The sequence below is a fragment of the Micromys minutus genome (genome assembly GCF_963924665.1).
Source record: "Micromys minutus genome assembly, chromosome: 19".
NCBI classification, from domain to species: domain Eukaryota; kingdom Metazoa; phylum Chordata; class Mammalia; order Rodentia; family Muridae; genus Micromys; species Micromys minutus.
The window spans coordinates 27,333,738-27,353,202 of NC_137954.1; the positions used below are offsets into that span (position 1 = coordinate 27,333,738).

Consider the following 19,465-nt stretch of genomic DNA (forward strand, 5'->3'; position numbering starts at 1 on the left):
GAGGTATGCAGCATGATAGGAGGTCTCCTTATTGAAAGATTTATTTTTAATTTTGAACAGCTTCCCAGCATCCACCTCCATGAAAATTAAAACAAAGAGATGGAATTTTGTCCTATTAAACAAACCTCCCTGCAGGATCAGTCAACAAGACAGGGAAAGAGTCACCTCATTGCTCCAGAGGAATTGCCTGTCTACCTAGATCTAAAATAATTACAACATTTTTCATAAAAGTTTTGACTCTTTCCTCCATTCCTAGTAAAGTTCTTGCACGTGTTATTCGTGGGGAAGATTTTCAACATGCCTTTCGATTGCTCTTTGGATCTTTTGGCATAGTACGGGCTGACGTAATCTTTTGGCTTGAGTCCTTAAGTATATGAAGAACCATGGAAGTCTCTTCCTAAAACCTGTGGATGTGAAACCCATCTCCCAAGGGCTGCCCTCTGCCAGAGAATGATTTCAGACTTGACCCTGCGGAGATGTGGCCTCAAAAGGGGCAATCCTAGTTTTAAATTGATTAATAACACAATGTTCTTATTTGTGTGAGGATAATTGTAAAGGTATAATAAAAGAGAGGACTGAGCTCAGTGAAAGAGCAGTTGTCTCAGAGCTGTTGGAGAAGGACTGAACTTAAAAATGTTGACTGGCCACAATCTGAGCCTTCTAAGTACCAATGCAGTTTGGCACATGTTGGCAGCTTCTTATACTGAAACCAATTACAGTCTAAGACACTGTTGTATGTCTATTGCTTTAAGTACACACATACATACACACACACACACACACACACACACACACACACACACACACACACACACACGGGGGGGGGGTAAAGGGGGATGGAGGGAGGGAAGGAAGAAAGGAAGTAGAGGAGGGAAGGAAGGAGAGGAGTGGGGAGAAACACTAACAATACAACAAAGAAACTTTAACTGGTCGTCACAAACTCTTACTTGTGATACTACTAAAACTCTGACATCATTCTAGTCCTTTTAGAGAAACAACCTCAAACAGTGCAGACTGCCTAAAAGCACAAAATTAAAAGGCAAGGGCTTAGGGGACAGGGCCACAGCCAGTAAAGTGCATGTCTACCTAAAAATATTAGCAAAGATTAGTGGCAGATTCTTTTATCAGGAGGGTGAGGATGGGTGGTGATCATTTGTGATCATTGGACAATCAACATAACTTATTCAATGAGACACCCTACAATAATAATAACAGTGGTAATAATAATGATAACAATAATAAATCATATATCAAACTAACAAGATTGTACCTCAGGGGTCTATCAATGTTGTCTTCTGATCATCATCCTGCATTTATACACAAATGCCTTTACCAAACACACACATCTCAACACACATGAATATATACATAAAAGATAAAAGCCTGTCCAATTGACATACTTATTGTTCATAAGTACAATAGACTGTCCACACTTAAACAGTTGGTGATTTTCCCATAGTAGCTCCTGTCGAAAATCCCAAATTTTCTCTTTAATGTATTCTAGGAAATTCAGAGTAAAATGGAAAAAAGAAATAATGGCTTTGGATTAAGTGTCTGGCATATTTTTCTTTTGGATCAATTAAAATGGATCTTTTACTTAACTATGGGAGTCTCCTCCTGAAACACTTAACAGAAAAATGAAATATGAAGCAGCAGGGTTGGGGACCGCTTATAATTCTTTTCTGGTCATGCTTGCTATCAAAAGAATCTCATACACAAGCCACTTTCTTCTTCCTCCTCCTCCTCCCCCTCCCTCTGAACTCTTCAAAAACAATAGGGAAGCTGGCTGGTTGAGATAGTTCAACAGGTAAAGAACAGCCTGCCAGGAGAGCATGACTGAAATCCAACCCTTGGATTCCGCAGAGGAGGGACAACCTCCATTCCCGAAGTGTTTTCTCATCTCCACATGTGAACCCTGACTCTCCCAAACTTGTCAATATTCCAGATTGTGACAGATTGGCACGTAACTCAGCCCAAACACTTCAAGAACAACTGTTTTCTAGTTATGTCTGTTTGAAGTATGTTCTACAAGAAATGGGTGGGCTACCACCTCCTGCGCAGCTCAGATCAGTCAAGCTCAACTGGGCAAATGTCTACAAAACTAGCATGCATCCTCTTGGAGAAAGTAGGATGGAATTTGAGAAAGGGTGTGACCACAGCCCAAGCACCTCATTCTTCAGCCTCCATCTCCTAAGTACTGGGATCATAGGTGTGTCTGTCTATCACAAGGGCAAACAAGCTTCTTAAGGCAAATTTTGTTAAGTACAGAAGTAAGAGTTACACAGTTGGTTCTGATATAGAGCAATGTATATTATTTATAGTCTTTTACATTTAAGAACAAGACCCAAACTACAGCTTCTAATACTTTTGTTGGATATATCAAGAGATGCCAGAGTAACACCGTGCATTAGTAAAATCAATGTTAAGAACCCATGTAATTTGTAAATGCTGTGATGTCCACCTGTGGATTTAGGGATTAAGTAGCAAACACTGGGGGTGGAGAGATGCTTCAGTGGTTAAGAGTGCTTGCTGGGCAATCCAAAGGACCAGAGTTTGGATCTTAGTAATGACATAACAAGCCAGACACCCAGCATACACCTTTAGTATCACCAGAATAGGGCAGAGACAAAAGGATTACTGCGGTTTGCTAGTTTCCAACCTGTCCTAGAAATTACAAATCCCAGCTTTAGAGAGAGACTCTGCCTCAGAGAAAATATTTGAAGAAATATTGAAGAGGTAGACACTAGGCCCTTCCAGGCTTAGTGCTTTGGTGCTCATAGATTCTTATAGCTGTATACTCACACACACACCTACATGCCAAAAGACAAAAGAAGCAAACCAAATATCAAGTATGCCCAAGGGACTCAGTTTACTAACATTTGTCTTTCAATCATACTGTCTGATTCACTCTATATTGCCTGATACAAGAATGGCACACAGCTACTCTCTGAAGTTTTATGCAGCAAACTGGTGCCTGTCCTCTTCGAAACCTCTGACATTCTAACAGAGCTTCTAAATTCATAATAGGTTCTACAGTTCATGATTGCCACACTATGGCTTTCTCCATAAACAGAATTACAGTAAATAGGAGTTGATTCCTACCTGCTTGGTTGGTTGTGACCGTGACAGACACTGACTGGTCCGGGCTAGGATTATACTTAGACACTCCATTCACTGCCCAGATCTCAAACGTGTAATTGGTGTGTGCTAGGAGGTCAGTGATGGAAACTCTGGTCGTCTTGAGTCCATTCTGCTGTGGCGTGTAGTGGACTCCACTTCCACAGGGCCGACACTTGCTGGGATCACCAGCTCCACATTTCTTGCAGACCACATTGTAAGAGATGTCCTGACGGCCACCGGTGTTCTGAGGACTGCTCCATTCCAAGTTCACCGATGTCTCATTGACATTAGAAATCAAGTTGAGGGGAGCAGATGGTGGGCCTGGAGAAAGAAAAACAGACAGTCACACCAAGGACTAAGGATCCTTTTGGACCCCTCTAGAGTTTGTATAATCTTCTCTGCAGCTCTAGGAGAGTAGGAAGGCCCATTTGGCAAAGCAAGCAAAAGGCAAAGAGAGCTAACAAAAGGGATCCTCTAAAACAACAATACGATGGAAGTTGTGTGTGTCTGTGTTGTTCTACTTCCAGTGCAAATAAACATGCGACTTAGAGACATGAAACCACTCTACAGTGAGCGGGCTTGAAGCCCAGGCCTGCTCTCAGTTGGCAGCAAAGAGGCATACGTTATCTGGGCTCCATCTTACCTTCTGAGAGTCAGCTCTACACACGGATTCCAGTTCCCAGGACTGTGGGGGACTGGAAAATTAACACTTTAAAATGGCTTTTGAAGACATGTTCTGATTGCTCAGTAGAACCCCATTACCAATAGCCAATTAAATGATTACAGCTATGTAGATATGGTTCTGAGGCCCCAGATGCAGGTGAGAGTTAAACCTCTGCTGGGTAATTAGTAGGAACTGGTTTAACATGATTTCAAAGATGTCAAAGAGATATACAGCTGTTGAGAGATCTCAGAGCTAGGCTGCGGCTGTCCTTGACGACCAGATACCCCCTCTCACGGGTTGATAGATTAGGGCCGCACCAGGCTATCTAGAAGCACATTCATCCCCACTGACATCAAAAGGTTTCTGATATGAACAATGACGACGACTGTCTTGATAGACCACTGGCTACTCAAAACACCACAGGTAGTTGGCAAACAATAAAAGATAAGACTGTGTCCTAATTGCGATCAAGTAGAAACTGGGATTGAAGGAGGGGTTTCCTTGGTCTAATTCAGTTTCAAATGTTTAAAACATGTCTTTACTCTAAAACAGAACAAAGCAACAAGCAACAAAGCACAAGAAAAATGAAGAAAAAGATGAAGAGCCAATCTAAGTTTTCATAAAAATTTGAGGGTTTTTTTGAGACACATCCATTTTTTCTACAGACACATACAGATACACACACACACACACACACACACACACTTTCAAGATGACTACTGTGAAGGCAATCCCCTACACTTGTCTGGAGAAGAGAAGTTAACTGGAGGCCTATGTGGAACTGATGCTTTTCCCCCAAAGCAACAACAGAGACAGGAGTGAAGCAGGTAGCCTGAAGACATACAGCCACATTCTACATTTATTCCTTGGCTTTACATGATAAAGAAGGCCAATGGATTTAGGGAAAAACCTTCTATAAGGGAAACCCCCCCTTCTTCTCTCTCAAACAGCTTAATTAAAGACCTTATTTTAAAAAGGTAAGCAGCTCCTCCCTGTTTCCCCTAGAGACTAATTTTCTACAACCTTCTTAGCTGTAAGGTCCATCCCCCAACCTTTAAATATTAAGAAAAAAAAAACAAAAAACAAAACAAAACTGGATGAGCTATTGCAAAATTTGTGTTCACCCTAAGCCTACTTCATAAAACACTTAGAAACAAAATACAGATGTTCTCTTATTTAGATTTTAAGACTGAATGTATGGTCTTGAACACAGCATCTAGGTAGAGTAAAAATGAATAAATGACTTCAGAATGTATAAATGAATTACTTATTGAAAATGTCAGACTCTGAAAGCCAAATATGGTGTTAAGTATTAAACGATAAAGATGCAGAAAGTAGACATATAGTAAATAGTGAAAGTTTACACAGTCTAATTTACTGATGTCCTACGGAACTGTGTAGAACTGTCTGCTCTACAAGGCAGAAGTGTTACTTCAAGTCAGGGTGTGTATTTTCTACTCTTCAGATTCGACGGTCACCACCATGCAAGCCATCACTGGATCGTAGCTGAAGCTGGCCACAGTTTGTTTTACAGAGATGGGTCAGCCACTGGTTCTCCCAGGTCTCGCTGAGCCTTGCAGGGATAAACAAGAGTGACTCTGAAATCCATCAACCCCCTTGCCAAAGCCCCCAGTCCATTCTCACACGGGAAAATGTGATGCAATGGACCAAATGCTGCAGAGGCAAAAAGTCAGTAATTAGTATGTAGGACGGGGCATGGCAGTGTCTAAACAGGGGAGAAATGGAGCAGAAAACTAAATGGTCACAGGATGCGAAGATGGAATACCGCCATGGGGGAAACAGCACGAAGATGCGGGAGACTTTCGGAAGTGGAGCTTGATATGGGAACTAGGCATGGTCTCCAACAGCCTTCTTGGTCCTTACAGAAGGCCGGTAGGTAAATGTTTACAGAGAGGGTGAGAACAAAGTTCAAGTTCAATGTTGCCTCCAGGGCTGGTATAGAGAACAGCATTCTTGTGTGTCGAATTTTGCTGTCTTAGAATTCAATGAGGACACAGTAGCATCGGTTTACAAATTGGACAATTACAGTTGTGTGATAAAGGGGGAAATGAAACATGGAAATCCCCGCCCAGTATGATTACCACACTGGCTTACACAAAGACCTGGAAAATCATGCATGCATACTCTACAAGCTAAAATTATAATGGTGGCCATGTTCCATCTGTGGGGTTGAGGTTTCTTTTTCCAACTCCTGCCAATTAAAAGATGACAAGCATGGAATAAGTGTGTTCCTAATTTTTAGTGAAGAGCCACTGCTTCCTCAGAACAGAAAAAATGGGGGACTGGTGATGGACCTGAAGACACCCAAGCTCATCCAGGTCTCCAGCTAACAGCTAACCTCACTGCGGCAATCTCAGCCAGTAAATAGAAAACAAACAAAAGAAAAGGTCTGATAATGACCTGCTTTCTCTTCTACTTGAGTTTTGTAGCTGAGTATCTAATAGTCATCAAGTCCCTGACAACAATGGCCTGCCTGGTTAGAGATAGCCCATCTGTGAGTGGAGTTTCCAGTTCTAAGTGCAGTGGTTTGCACATGCTCTCTACTTCCAGGGATCTAACCACCTAGCTGAAAGCATTCATGAAAGACTATGTTCTCGAGATCTCGGTGGGCTTAAGGCCAGCGGGATCTATAGAGTAAGTTCCAGGACAGCCAAGGCTACCCAGCTGTCTCAAAAAGCAAAGAAAAGGGTTCTCATAAACATAAATAACCAACTGTTTTTAATGTAGTATAACTACTCTGATAGCATTATATTGTATTAGTTGTAAATGTCCCAAAGAATATTTACCATATATGGGATAAATGTACCATTCATATCACATTAGATACGGGTGAAGATCATCCTTGAATTTTGGGACCCTGAAGGTCCTAGAACCAACCCCAAATGTATAGCGAAAAAGAAGACTACATAATTTTTATATCAATAAAAGGTACTACAGAATACAATCATGTTTCCCGGTCTTACTGTCTATACCTATTAAGCACATATTAACACCAGGTTTCTTAAGGGTCACGGTAAAAAACAAAGTGGCTTCTATCAATGCCAGCTTGAATACAAGGCTAGCAGCAAAAAGGAATCAGTCCAATTGCTGTTCCTTGTTTCTGTGGCCCAGTTTACTTAGGATGCCTGTTGGTGTCTTCCTGACACAGACATCTGCTCCACATTTGTCCCCATCTATCACCCGAGTCTAAGTCATACTCGAGGGAATCACTGTTCTCATTATTTCCCATTGGCTACTACTATTTCCAAATATCTAGTTCAGAGAAAGCCCAATAAATGTTTGATGAGTGAATAGATGGATGGATAGCAAGCAAACAAGGTGCTCGAATGGATGAACACAGGCTTCCTTGAGTTAAAGCTGAACTATTCAGCATCTTCCATAAGGTTCATTGGCACTAAGCCTCGGAAGGACTATCTTTGAGTAACTCATTCCCATACACTAACCAGACTGGAAACGGTGGGAAAGACTATGTGTGTCAATGGCTACTAATGCAGGAGGAGCTGTAGACTGTATATCAAACAAACAAGTGTCTCATTTCCTTACCTGCTGGAGGGGAGAGAAGAAAAAACAACCCACAGCACTCATTTTAGTGCATTTGAGATTAGATTCCAGGACAGATAGGATTTGTAGAAGAAACAGAGGCTAAGGACATCTAAATACAAAGTATGTATGTGCACTGGATTTGTAGGCAAGCACACACCCTGCCCTACCCTGTCCTGATGCACTATGTGACTAGGCACCGCACCCGGGAGTTCAAAAGGGGCCCTAGTCAATTAAAGCTTTGTCAAGTCAGAACTGAATGGTTCTGGTTTCTCTTCTGCTTTCTTCTCAGGTGTTGATAAAACTAGCTAAAATCTCTCCGGAAGAAATGAATTCTAACATTTCCGAAGGAAGCCTCGAGTTTGCCTTTAGTAGAATTGTAAGAGCTCCTCTCCCTCATTTAATTTTATTTGTAATCACCAAATTAAGCCATTTTTAAAATATGAAATGATCATATGCCAAAGGCTCATAAGGGAAGACACTCCTCGGGTTCATTTTGAATTACACTTGTAAATCTCCCCATGGTTTTCACACATAAGCCCAACGCTCTCTATCTCTGCGTCCCAGCATTCCCAAGAATGGGGCTGGCATGCGAAACGCTTTTAAAGTTTTCGCATTTTTGAATGCCTTTCTTGTTTTTAATATAATTTAGTGGCACAGATAATAACTATACTACCAGAAACAAAAGGCAAATGTAATAACCTTTAATTTACGAATAGAGCGGGGTCAGCATTCTTCCTTTGTAAGAACATTTTATTGCATAGCCACATTGTAAATATTTTATTCTTTATGGGCCATATGCTCTTGGCAACAACCATTCAGCAGCCACAGCAAGTATCTCCACCATGAGGCATTGGCTCTGCCCAAAAAAACTTGGCAAAAGTAGATGGCAGTTGAAATTGGCCATAGCTTGTCAATGATTCCTAGAGGGATTATCAGTGGTTCTCAACCCTCCTAACACTGGAACCCTATAACACAGTTCCTTATGTTGTGGAACTATACAATTATTTTCGTTGCTACTTCATAACTGTAATCCCTACTAGGTGACCCCTGTGAAAAGGTCAGTCAAACCCCTGGGGATTGGGACTCACAGGTTGGGAACCACTGGATTAGATTTTCCTTCTCCCTCAAAGAAGGTCTGTGGTGCAATGGTACCACCCACAAGCCTTTGTGCTTGCAGACTTAGTCTTCTCTGGTGATTTGTGCGGGTTGGGGAACCTTTAAGGGCTAAAGTCTTGCTAGACAGAGGGATGGATTCTAAAATAAAGTAATGGCTTTATGACCTTTGTTCCCTGCTACCAGGCTGTTGCAACAATGTAACCAGCCACACCCATTCTTGCTGCAACCACAGAGATCCACTCCTGGGACTTGCTACCAGAATGAACTTGTATTTTCCCTCCCCCACTTAACTCTGAGCCACAATAAACCATCCCTTCTTTGCATACATTGTTTCTGTCAGGTACTCTACCAGAACATATAGTAAATCCAGGTACCGTCATAATTACCTATCTATTTCTATGCACATTAAGTGCAGCATAAGTCAATATGGAAACCTCAGACTATCAGGCCGTGAATAATGCTGATTTCTGAAATCTAGGTTACAGCTGATCATCGTCTCAGTAAGGAATGCGAGGCATGGAACATTACTTCCCACAGCTCTGACAAAGATGGGCACTGCTCCTCTTGCCTCTGTGGAGGAAGTTTAAATGAACATCCATTTCCTTCAGTGGTGTGAAATGCTTTCCACATCACCTAGCAGGTGCTGGTGAAAGGTGTTACAACGGGTAATCATTGTTTTCATGCGGAATGTCAGCTTCCATTCCGTGGTTCGACAGTAAGAGGCCCGGAAGAAATTAGAGCCAAATTATGACAGCTACAAAGGGTTATCACAGTACATACTGTTGTATCATAAAATATCATACATTATACTGCGTAAGGGATTTTCTTCCTCATTCACTGAGCATGTCTTCTCCCCTGGAAGCTGGCAGCCATACAGTTGAGATGCTCAGCAGTTCAGAGTGGGCACTGCTCATACAGAGGGCCTGAAAGTGGTTTCCAGCACACATGTAGGATGGCTAACACCTGCCTGTTACGCCAGCTCTTTATTGGTCTCCTCTGGTACTACACTCACATGCACATCTCCCGCACATGCACATATGCACACATGACTAGCTAACCATGAATCTGGTCACTGATGCAATGTGTCCACCATCACGTAAACTTACTCCATGGGGAGGTAAAGCCAACATAAGAATAGCTAGTATACCCCACCCAACCCCATATGAACTGGAAATAGATTTAATTCTTAAAGAGACAGGCCAATTCTTTAGCTACATGAGGATTCTATTTGGATGTGGATTTAACAGACATACAGGCATATGGGGTAAAGTTCCACGAAAACCTGAAAACTCAATTTCTTATGACAATTGGCATCAAAGTGCTTACAGACCCCGAGGCAGCCCATCACATAACATTTTTATTTTCTTCCTCTGAGAATATTAGCCTACATTTTTCTTTCTTGGATTATTACTATTTTTGAGTGTGTTCACATATGTGAAGTGAGTGTGCATACTTGTGCATGTGGAAGCCAGAGAACTTCCAGAGCCCTGCCTCTCATGCTGTTCACTTTGATTTCTAGCCAAGGTCCCTTATTTTTGCCTAGATCTAGATAAGGTAAGTAGGTTAAGCTGGTTGGCCAGCTGCGGTTACAAGAGCATGCCACCATATTGGATGAGAAAACAAAATGGGTCTTGGGAATTGAACTACAATCCTCATGCTTGATGAGGAATATTTTACCTACTAAGCTTTGTCCCTAGCCCATGGTTTGCTTATCTTCCTGTCTTATCTGCACTCTGGTGGTATTTAGCAGCCTAGGTTCTTATTGCTGACTGAGTGAGGCGTCTTTTATCTGGGTAGTACAGCAATCTCCATCAGAACCAGCACTGCCCATATTCTGTGTGTGTGTGTGTGTGTGTGTGTGTGTGAGAGAGAGAGAGAGAGAGAGAGAGAGAGAGAGAGAGAGAGAGAGAGAGAGAAACTGACAAAATATTAAGAAAGAAAAACATTCAGGTTATAACTAAGGAGTCTGCCTTAGTTGACAGAAAAGTCACAGCATTATCAGGGCTACTGTGGCACCATAGCATCAGACCCATTACAAATTTAATACTTAACTGATTTTTAATCATCATTTTAAAATTCAATGCCTGAGCCATGAAATTAATTCTGGAAGTAGCAAGGAACCTCCCAGGAGCCTGGGCAGAAACATAACTCTTAACATGATCAATTTCTTTAAGCGCAACTGTCACCCGATAAAATGCCAAGGCAACCGGTTACAAGACATTATCTTCTGAGGAAGAGGCACCTTGGGGCTCCAGTTCCATTTCATAAGGCTTCATGGAGCATGCACAAGTTTTGGGCTGTCAATAGTACTTCAGTGTCTTAGCTGGAAAGCCCTTCAACCCTTCAGATAAGCTTTTGTTGTTAATTCTCTCTCTGGCTGAAAGACAGGTTGTAAGGCAGAGTAAACAGCTGGGGGTGTGTAAGTTTGGACTTGGAAATGAAGCCCCTGCTTTCCCCATGACAGCTGTATATGTAGCCACTGCTAATTGCTTTCTCTTGACCCTGACGGCTGGGTTAGTTTACATAAAGACTGCTGTCCAGGGATACCACTTTTGAGATTTATGAACGGTGCAGAACCTTTTATCATAGCAGTTTATGTGTTTTAACAAGGAAGAGTGCCAAGGCAGAGCTGTCCATAATTTCAAAGCTAAACCACTTGGACACATCCAGCACTTGTTGCTGTCCTGAAGAAGCTTTAACTTCCCATAGAGGTCAGGAATCTTTGTCCTTTCTTTCTTCGTTTGACTGATGCTTAGTTGCTATATGTGAGGTGACGAGGGTCTAACTGAAGTACTTTACCGGCTCTTAGTTGCACATGAGCACTTGGAAAGATACTGGAGCAAGTGTGACTGGCACCTCATTCAAGAATTAGGTGGGCTGTGCATGTCCCTGTATGTTTCTCACAGCACTGTTGCATACTTTATCTTAAATTGAATCCCCAGAATAAAACTTAAACATCGGGGCAAGCTGATAACTGAAAATTACTGTGAATAGAAGCTAAGCAGGTTGGGAGATGGCTCCGCTGGTAAAGTGCTTTGTTTAGCCAAGTGTGGGGACCTGAATTCAGATCCTCAGCAGCCACCTAGAAGTCAGGCACAGTGATATTGTAACAGCAGTGCTGTGGAGAAGTAGAAATGAGTGTATCTCTAGGGGGCTTACTGGTCAACCAGCCTAGCTGCCATGGTGAGCTAGCTCTAGGTACAGTGAGGCCTTGTGGCCAATAAACCCTATGTTGACATTTGGCCTCCTCTCTCTCTCTTTCTTTGTGTGTGTATAAGAGAGAGAGAGAGAGAGAGAGAGAGAGAGAGAGAGAGAGAGAGAGAGAGAGAGAGAGAGAGAGAGACAGCAGGCAGACTAAGAAACTCACCCAACAGTGTATGTAAGAGCCATCTTCCCTGGAGAAGATCACAGGAGGGGACAGGAGGAGCCATTGGAGCTCTGCACTGAGACTCCATCCTCAGCTCCCGTTCTGCTGGCTGCTAAATGGCAGGTGAAGCAGGAGTACAGGCCGAGAGGAAAATCAAAATGCTGATAGCAAGGAAGATCCTCACTTCTCACCCCAGGGGAGCTCAGGAAAATGTATAATTGACCCTGTTTCAAAGAAGCATGCTGTGCATAACCACTGTATGGCTTCAGTGAGGACTGTCAGGGATGCCATGCAGAAATGATGGGGCTGGCTTGATGGAAAGCCATTCCTAATTATTCCTGGGGGGTAGAAAAATCATAATAACCTGACTAAATGGCACTGGCAGATTATCCCAGCCCTCTCTCTTGAGCGAAGATTAAGGTTCCTCACACCTATGCACTTCCTCCTTGAATATGCAGTACATTTGTTTATGCCTGTGCGCTGGAAAGTAGGTCAGCGGGGGGAGGATTTCAATGAGATCGGAACCAATCTTTATGGACTAGCATGACATTTTCCGGACTCTTCAAGTAACCAGTGAGCACGCAGCTTAACACACATCTAGTAACTTACATTCAGCCCTTGCGTGGAGATCAGAGGTCAGTCTCAGGCAGAGTTCCTCACAGGTTATGCCCCTTGTTTCGTAGGGTAGCCTAAGCTCACTGATAAGGCCCGTGAAGAACAGAAATAGGCCTTCCTTTATCATCTCTCCAAAGCTGGGAGTGCACAGCTGTCACCCCTAGCTTTTTAAATTCAGCTCTGGGGACTGAATTTAGAGTCTCAAAGCCTGAATGGCAAGCACCCTACTCACTGAGCCATCTGCCCAGTGCCTCCCTCTTAACACCCTCAATTCCCAATGGTCTTCATGGAAGGATGCTACACACTTGTTCTATTTGTCCTCATAATGCCAAAAGGCAGAACTTCTGAGCGGGTACCTAGAATAGGACAGGATGATGTCGGATCCTGTTCATCGTAACACCCTAGCTTGCTTACCTAGATTAACTCCCGAGTGATGAGCAGTGGGAAGACACTCTGCGAACTAACCCCCAATTACATTATGATGGGGAAAGTGGGTATATCTCAATTTGACTTCCACCTCCGTCAACAAATTACATTATTACTCTATTGATCTGCTATACAATATGAAGACCTTCCCCTGAAACTCTTGGAATTCATGCATTCTCATACAAAACTGGATTCATGACACAGATGGTAGAACAGTTGAAGACCACTCAAAAGCCCACCCATGAACACTTGGGGGATTTTGTTCTTACTCCTTTTACCCAACTGGTTATGACCCATCTTCCCTGACCTGTCCATACAATGCCCTCCTCCCACTACAGTATTAGCTATTTGTAACCCCAAAGTAAAAGTAAATACGTTTTTCAGACTGGGAGGGAAAGATGGAGTATACTTGAAACTGAAGGATGCTTTTTGTCCTATGGTTTAGACATCAAAGCCTTACTTCATACACACCACCCCCAAATCCCCAAGCCACATTGCTAAGCATATAACTCTTTGTGGTGGGGGAAGAGGTGAACGGAACATCAGGAGCACCTTCAAGAGCTTGTTCAAAAATACATACGAGATTCTCCAAATCAGAGAACTTTTCAAAAAGGAAAGAAAAAAAAGAAAGAAAGAAAGAAGCGGAGGAGGAAGGAGGACAGTTTTCCTCTGATCTTGGAAGCTAGCAAGGGCGGTGTTATTTTAATTTGCATTCCGACTTTAACAACAGTCACACAGCACCTGTGGGACCCGCGCTCAGTTTCCACTGAAGATTGCTCATCATTTCATTATGGCTCATTATGCTGATAACTGCCAGGCGGCATTAGAAGTGAGGGCTTTGAGTAAAAGAGCTGAAATGGTGATTTTAAAACAATACACTTTCTAGAGGAAATACAGCGGCACGCTAAATTCAATTACAGAAGAGGACAGCAGAGACAGTCAGTATCATCCCCTGCTCGGAGCTAGCTTGGCCGTTCCATCTCCTTGCTGCAGAAAGTGTTCTCAACTCGGGACCTTTTAGCCTAGATCTGGGTACATTTGTGCTTACTAGTAGCCTTGAGCTTTTCCAGTGTGAGCTGTCTTAAAAGCTGCGATTCGAGGGGAGTATTTAAGCCACTAAGCGTCAATCAATCGCTCTCGTTTGTTTGGAACAGCTGATGGAGTTACTCAAGGCCATTTTCTCAGAGGCGGATGCACAGAGACCCTTCAGGTTGGCAGTGGGAGGTTATCATCTCCCATCTGCAGAGCGCCTCTGATCTTGGATACTGATAAGTTTCACTAACAAGTGAAACACAGAGCAGAGACGGATTTATTTAGTTAGTTAGTTGAAGATGATAGAGACCCACTCTGTGAACAGGGCTGGGAAAGGTTTAGATTTTTTTTTTAAGGTATACAAAGCTAATGACTTCCTTCATGAGGTGTGTTGCTTACATATTTTGAAATGTATCAGAGACTGCAACCGTTTTCTTGAACATAATATTGGTTGGCACAGCCTCTCACTTCACTCAAACACCAGCTAAGCACAGAGGTCATAACAGACTTCCTGTTCTTGCATAAGAGCCTTCCTAACCTTGAAGAAAGCCAGACAGAATTTTAGAAAAGAGAGGGAAATTCAAGGGGACAAGGGGCTATGTAGCTTAGTTATAGATCGCGCTTATTATTATTATTATTATTATTATTATTATTATTATTATTATTATTATTAATTTATTTATTTATTATTATTATACCATACCACAGTGGGGTGGCTGGTGTCCTGCTATCATCTCAGGACTTGGGAGGTAGAGGATCAAGAAAGAGTTGAAGGTCATTCTCAGCTAAGAGAGCTCAAGGCCAGCCTGGGCAACCTGACACCCTTTCTCAAAATAAATGAATCAAACAATCAATAAATAAATAAATCCTGTTTGGAAAAAAAAAAAAAAAAAAAGAGTCATGAACTCAGATTCCATCCTCAGCTTCGCTGTTTTCTTGGGTCTGTCTACAGACAACATTGCCAGAAACTGCACCGCTTTTCTTCTCTGATCAAGTTCTGTGAGGGAATGTGGAAGAAGCATTTACATTTCTGCTCTCTGACATCAATCCGGAGGGAGGAAAGAACCACAAAAACCCAAACCAGAAACATGCATAGTGAGGGGACTTGCTTATATGACCTCCAACTGGGTCGGGTTATTTTTCAGAAGGAGACAAATGAACTATTTGATTTTCATTAAGAGCAAATGTTCTGGGTCCTTGAAATATCCTTCTAGAGTTTCCACTAGCTGAAAGTCACAGGCATGAAGGAGCATCTCTTACCCAGAACCTATGTGGCATTGTTTACCCACCAGTCATATGGCCACCTGCAAAACTGCCAGAAATGCAGAATCTCCAAACTGGCCTCAGTCCTACTAACCCGTAAGTGGCTTTCATGTGGCTTCTTCCACAGAGATGACATGTAACACTGCTCTGGATGGGTCTGGTGGCACCCACCTATGGTCTTGAATTATCACAGCTGGGAGCATGAAGTAGGTGGATTGTGAATCTGGGGCTAGCCCACATAATCCAACAAGATCTGTGTCTCTAATTAAATTAAAAAGAACTCTTGCTTAGCATAGGCAAGGCCTGGGGTTCAATCCCCAGAAGTAGAAAGAAGAAATAACAACAACAACAACAATAATATTATCGATCTTTAGCATTACACTTCCTTGTTTTGAAGGGGTATTGGACTACTTTCTTAAACACTCAGACTGAAACCTCTTGGTCCACCAGAGCCACATTCACTCATGTTAGACTAACCAGTGGTTCCCTCAAAAGCCCTCTAAACTTTATAATTTTTTTTTCCAAGAGTGTGGACTGTGTGAACTTTTAGGTGTCTCCTTCAAAATTAGCTGGTGCGACTTGTATTTACCGGGTCTAATTGTTCCCCAAGTGAACAAAAATCTGATTTTACAAGCCAATGGAGCAGAGTCTCACTTTGGCCAGAAGAATGAGTCTCAGAGAGTGTGTTTTATTTCTTCATTAGTGTGCTGTCACAGTGAGCGATCACTAAATGCAGGGCTGCATAAGAAAGCTTGGGTTAAAGACAGCATAATGAACAAAGAGGGTGCCTGATTATCTTGGCTGTCAGCACAAGGGAATTGGGTTCGTCACCTGGCTTAACCAACTGGGAAGAGCTGATTAGCGGCTGGAATCCGTTTGAAAAGATGCCCTGATGTTTATGTTCCCTTCCATCACCACAGCTTGTCAAGAGGATCCGATAAAGTCGGGAATGGGGAGGATTTGTTGCTGGGTTATCCGAACAAGACGTTCTTTGGGAAACCACCAGTTTCCGCTACTGTACCATCTACTCAAGGGCATGGTAGATCGGGCCTTTCTGCAAAGTTAGAAACATGTATGCCCCCGCTGTGCGCTCAGCAGTGAACAGTGGCTACTCAGGTCTGGAAATGTAAGAGACCACAAGTGAGCAACTGAATGGAAAACTTAACGCTACCTGTGCCTACATGTGACTATTGGTTGTAGTCTATCCTCTGACACAGATTCTAATCCTGCTGTCTCATCTAACCATACATGTCCCCGAGTGTCCCTCTCTCAAAGGAAGTCTTCCAAGGTTACATAATTTATCAGGTGAAAAAATATTAACTCTATAGAGATGTGATACCCATCTAGACAGTACAAGAGTAAAAGTCAGGTTTTTGAGTCCTACCTCAGTGATCCTGGGGTGCAGTGTAGCCGCTGAATAACTGAGCTGTCTAATCCATCAGGACAATAATGACATTGAGAGTCAGTAAAGTGGTGTCCTCTCCCTGAGAGGTGGTTTGGCTAAGGAAGTGACCAACTAGAGATAAAAGAGAAAAACACTTCTCACTTTCCTACGATGTGTCTGTCAGGCCTTCACAAATATTTTCTTAGTTTTTTAAAAAAAGAAAAAGAAAAAGAAAAAAAAAACAGCCATAATAAAGAGTGAGAATCCCTTTCACAGATAAGGAAACTGGGGCCTGGAGACACAAAACACTCTTTGTCGCTAACCCAACTTGGATAGTGCCACCGGGAGCTCAGACTGGCTGGGGAGTCTGTGAGCCTGTCATCAGCGCTATTTCTTCTTCACAGAAGCCCTGGGGAGCAAGCCAGCAGGGTATAATAATGGTCAGCCCACAAGCCGGGCACACAAGCCCTCAGAAGGAAGAGTAGAAGAAACTTAAAGGGTTGGGAAGAACCCCTGCTGTTCGCTACTGACCTTTATTCACAACTCAAAAAGCTCACAACTCTATTGCTCCTTAATCTTGGGAAACTCAATCTCAGGGTGGGGCCTGGGGGTGAGACAGGAGGGGAAGGGGACACATGGGGGGTGTGGAGGGGAAGAGGACACATGGGGGGTGTGGAGGGGAAGGGGACACATGGGGGGTGTGGAGGGGAAGGGGACACATGGGGGGTGTGGAGGGGAAGGGGACACATGGGGGGTGTGGAGGATGGGACAGGAAAGTCAAATCACATTTAAAATTTTTTGGTTTCAGTTCATGAGTTTACAAAAAAAATCAGTACTTTTTGTTTCATTTGTGTCTTTGGGATATGCTTTACAATTTATTTCTGCAACAATATAGAAGTTTGTACAGCTACGGTGCGGACAGCAAACAGCCCAGCACAACACACATATAACAATCTCTGTCGGTGCCCTATACTCCCAAGCACCTAGGGACAATCACTATGTTGGCACAGGAGCTAAGAGAATATGCTCAACAACAAATAATAGAAAACTTGCAGGTCGTGGAACCTTCAGTTTCCTGACATTCACAGCCGTCCAACCTTACCCAGAAGGAAGGAGTCTCTGTGTGAGAGTAGGTGGGGTACCTCATACAAATAAAGGGCCATTATGTAAACATCAGCCTGAAATACTTCCTCTTAAGCCTGCTTTTGGGCCTTAAGTTCCCACCACTCAAGGGCTGTAGTTTGGTAACGCCTGCAGATAGAGGCAGGGCGCTTTGATCACCAAGCTAACACAGAATAAAAATACTGAAGAACTGGGGTATAGTTTTATTTTATTTTATTTTGCTCATTTTGAGGCAGGGTTTCTCAGTGTAGCTCTAGCTGTACTAGAGTTCACTCTGTAGACTAGGTTAGCCTTGAACTCTCTCTACCTCTGTCTCCCTGAGATTATTGCTGCGCACCACCACCTTCCGACTAAAAAACTTGAGATATAGGCTTAAAAAGCAGAAAGGGAACAGGGATGATGGTAGCAAAACCATGCAGAAAAAAAGAGACCTTAGTCTAGGGACAGTTATTAAGAAGGGAGGGTGGTTAAAAGACCTTTGCTGCTGTGAATGCATGTAAGGCTACATTAGATCCCTCGGCATTCCTAAATTCTAGAAGTTTAATGGTTGATCTGGGACACCAGGCAAGAGAACCTCCGAATGGTATATAGTTGAGTTTTCAGGTAGTGCAGCTCCATCCTGTGCTGGTCAGGGGCATCTCAGAGCAAGGAGACCAACAATACATGTCACTACAGTGTATGCCATCAAGTTTATAGTGTTTGCATCACCTGCACATAACCCACATATAATGTTTACATAAAGCATCATACTTTAGGTTGTCACCACAGTAGGTTCTCTTGTCATAAAAGGCAATCCACAGGGGACAGCAATTTCAGCACAAGTTCAGGAAGGACCTGAAACCTCTCTCCTTTTTTCCCATTAAGGGTGGGTGGTTCTTGATGGTACTCCAGAATAAGTCCCCTGACACCTGAACTGATCAAAAACCAGGAATGGCTTCTATGTTCAGCGATAGTGGCCCAGACTGGTCCATCTGGAATTTATAGTAGCATTTCAAGATCAAAATCATAATAGTGATAATGATGGTAACATCTAAAAAATAAGTCAAGTAGAATTGCTTTGCACATTATAGATACACAGCCACTGTGAGGTTATAGAATAACTACAGTCCTCAGAGAGATAAAGAGGAAGTACTCCTAACCCCCAAATTTCAAAGTGCACTAGAACTTGATGTTGTTTGAGAGAGAGTGACACGGTAAGGGGACACTTGATGTCACATGATAGGCTGCAGTCAAAACTAAGACAGGCTGTATGACATTATCGTCAAGCTAAGAGGATAAGACATAAAACATAGATGAGATTCAGGTTTAGAGCTGGGTCGCATTTCAAATATCTGTGTATATGCAAATAATGCAAAACTCTCCCAAATCTCTAAATACAATGGTTTTCAGAACAAATAGCAAAGGTTATTATTATTAGTTCTGTTCAACAGATGGAAAAAATCCAAGACTTCACAGGCTAAGGAGTCACTTTTCTAGTAAACCATGGTCGCCTTGCATGTGAAGTTCTGTAAGCCACATCACCAGGCTGTGCCCTGAGAGTCCTCAACTAGTGGAAAATATGAGGGAAATGCCCAGGGCCCATCATTTCTGCCTTGGTCAAGGTCACAGTCACTGTGAGACTTATGGCAGTACCTTGGGAACATTGTCCAAAGAAAGTGTGAGATTTTCATATCCAACTTCACACCAGGCTTGCCAACCCCATATATTCATTCACTCAGCATTTATTAAGTGCTTAATATGAAATAGGCATTTATTAGGGTCCTAGCCTAAGTGTTACAAACAGCAAACTATG

At 42.7% G+C, this 19,465-nt stretch overlaps 1 protein-coding gene across 1 annotated transcript in view; it reads right to left on the minus strand.

The window, feature by feature from the left end:
* The window catches only part of EPHA4 (EPH receptor A4), a gene marked incomplete at its 3' end in the record, with an annotated part of 130,214 nt that overhangs the window by 46,565 nt on the left and 64,184 nt on the right, over positions 1-19,465 (minus strand). The window contains exon 5 of the mRNA XM_080933181.1: positions 3,103-3,441. Coding sequence (XP_080789307.1) covers positions 3,103-3,441 — 339 coding nt within the window. The remainder of the gene's footprint in view (positions 1-3,102; positions 3,442-19,465) is intronic.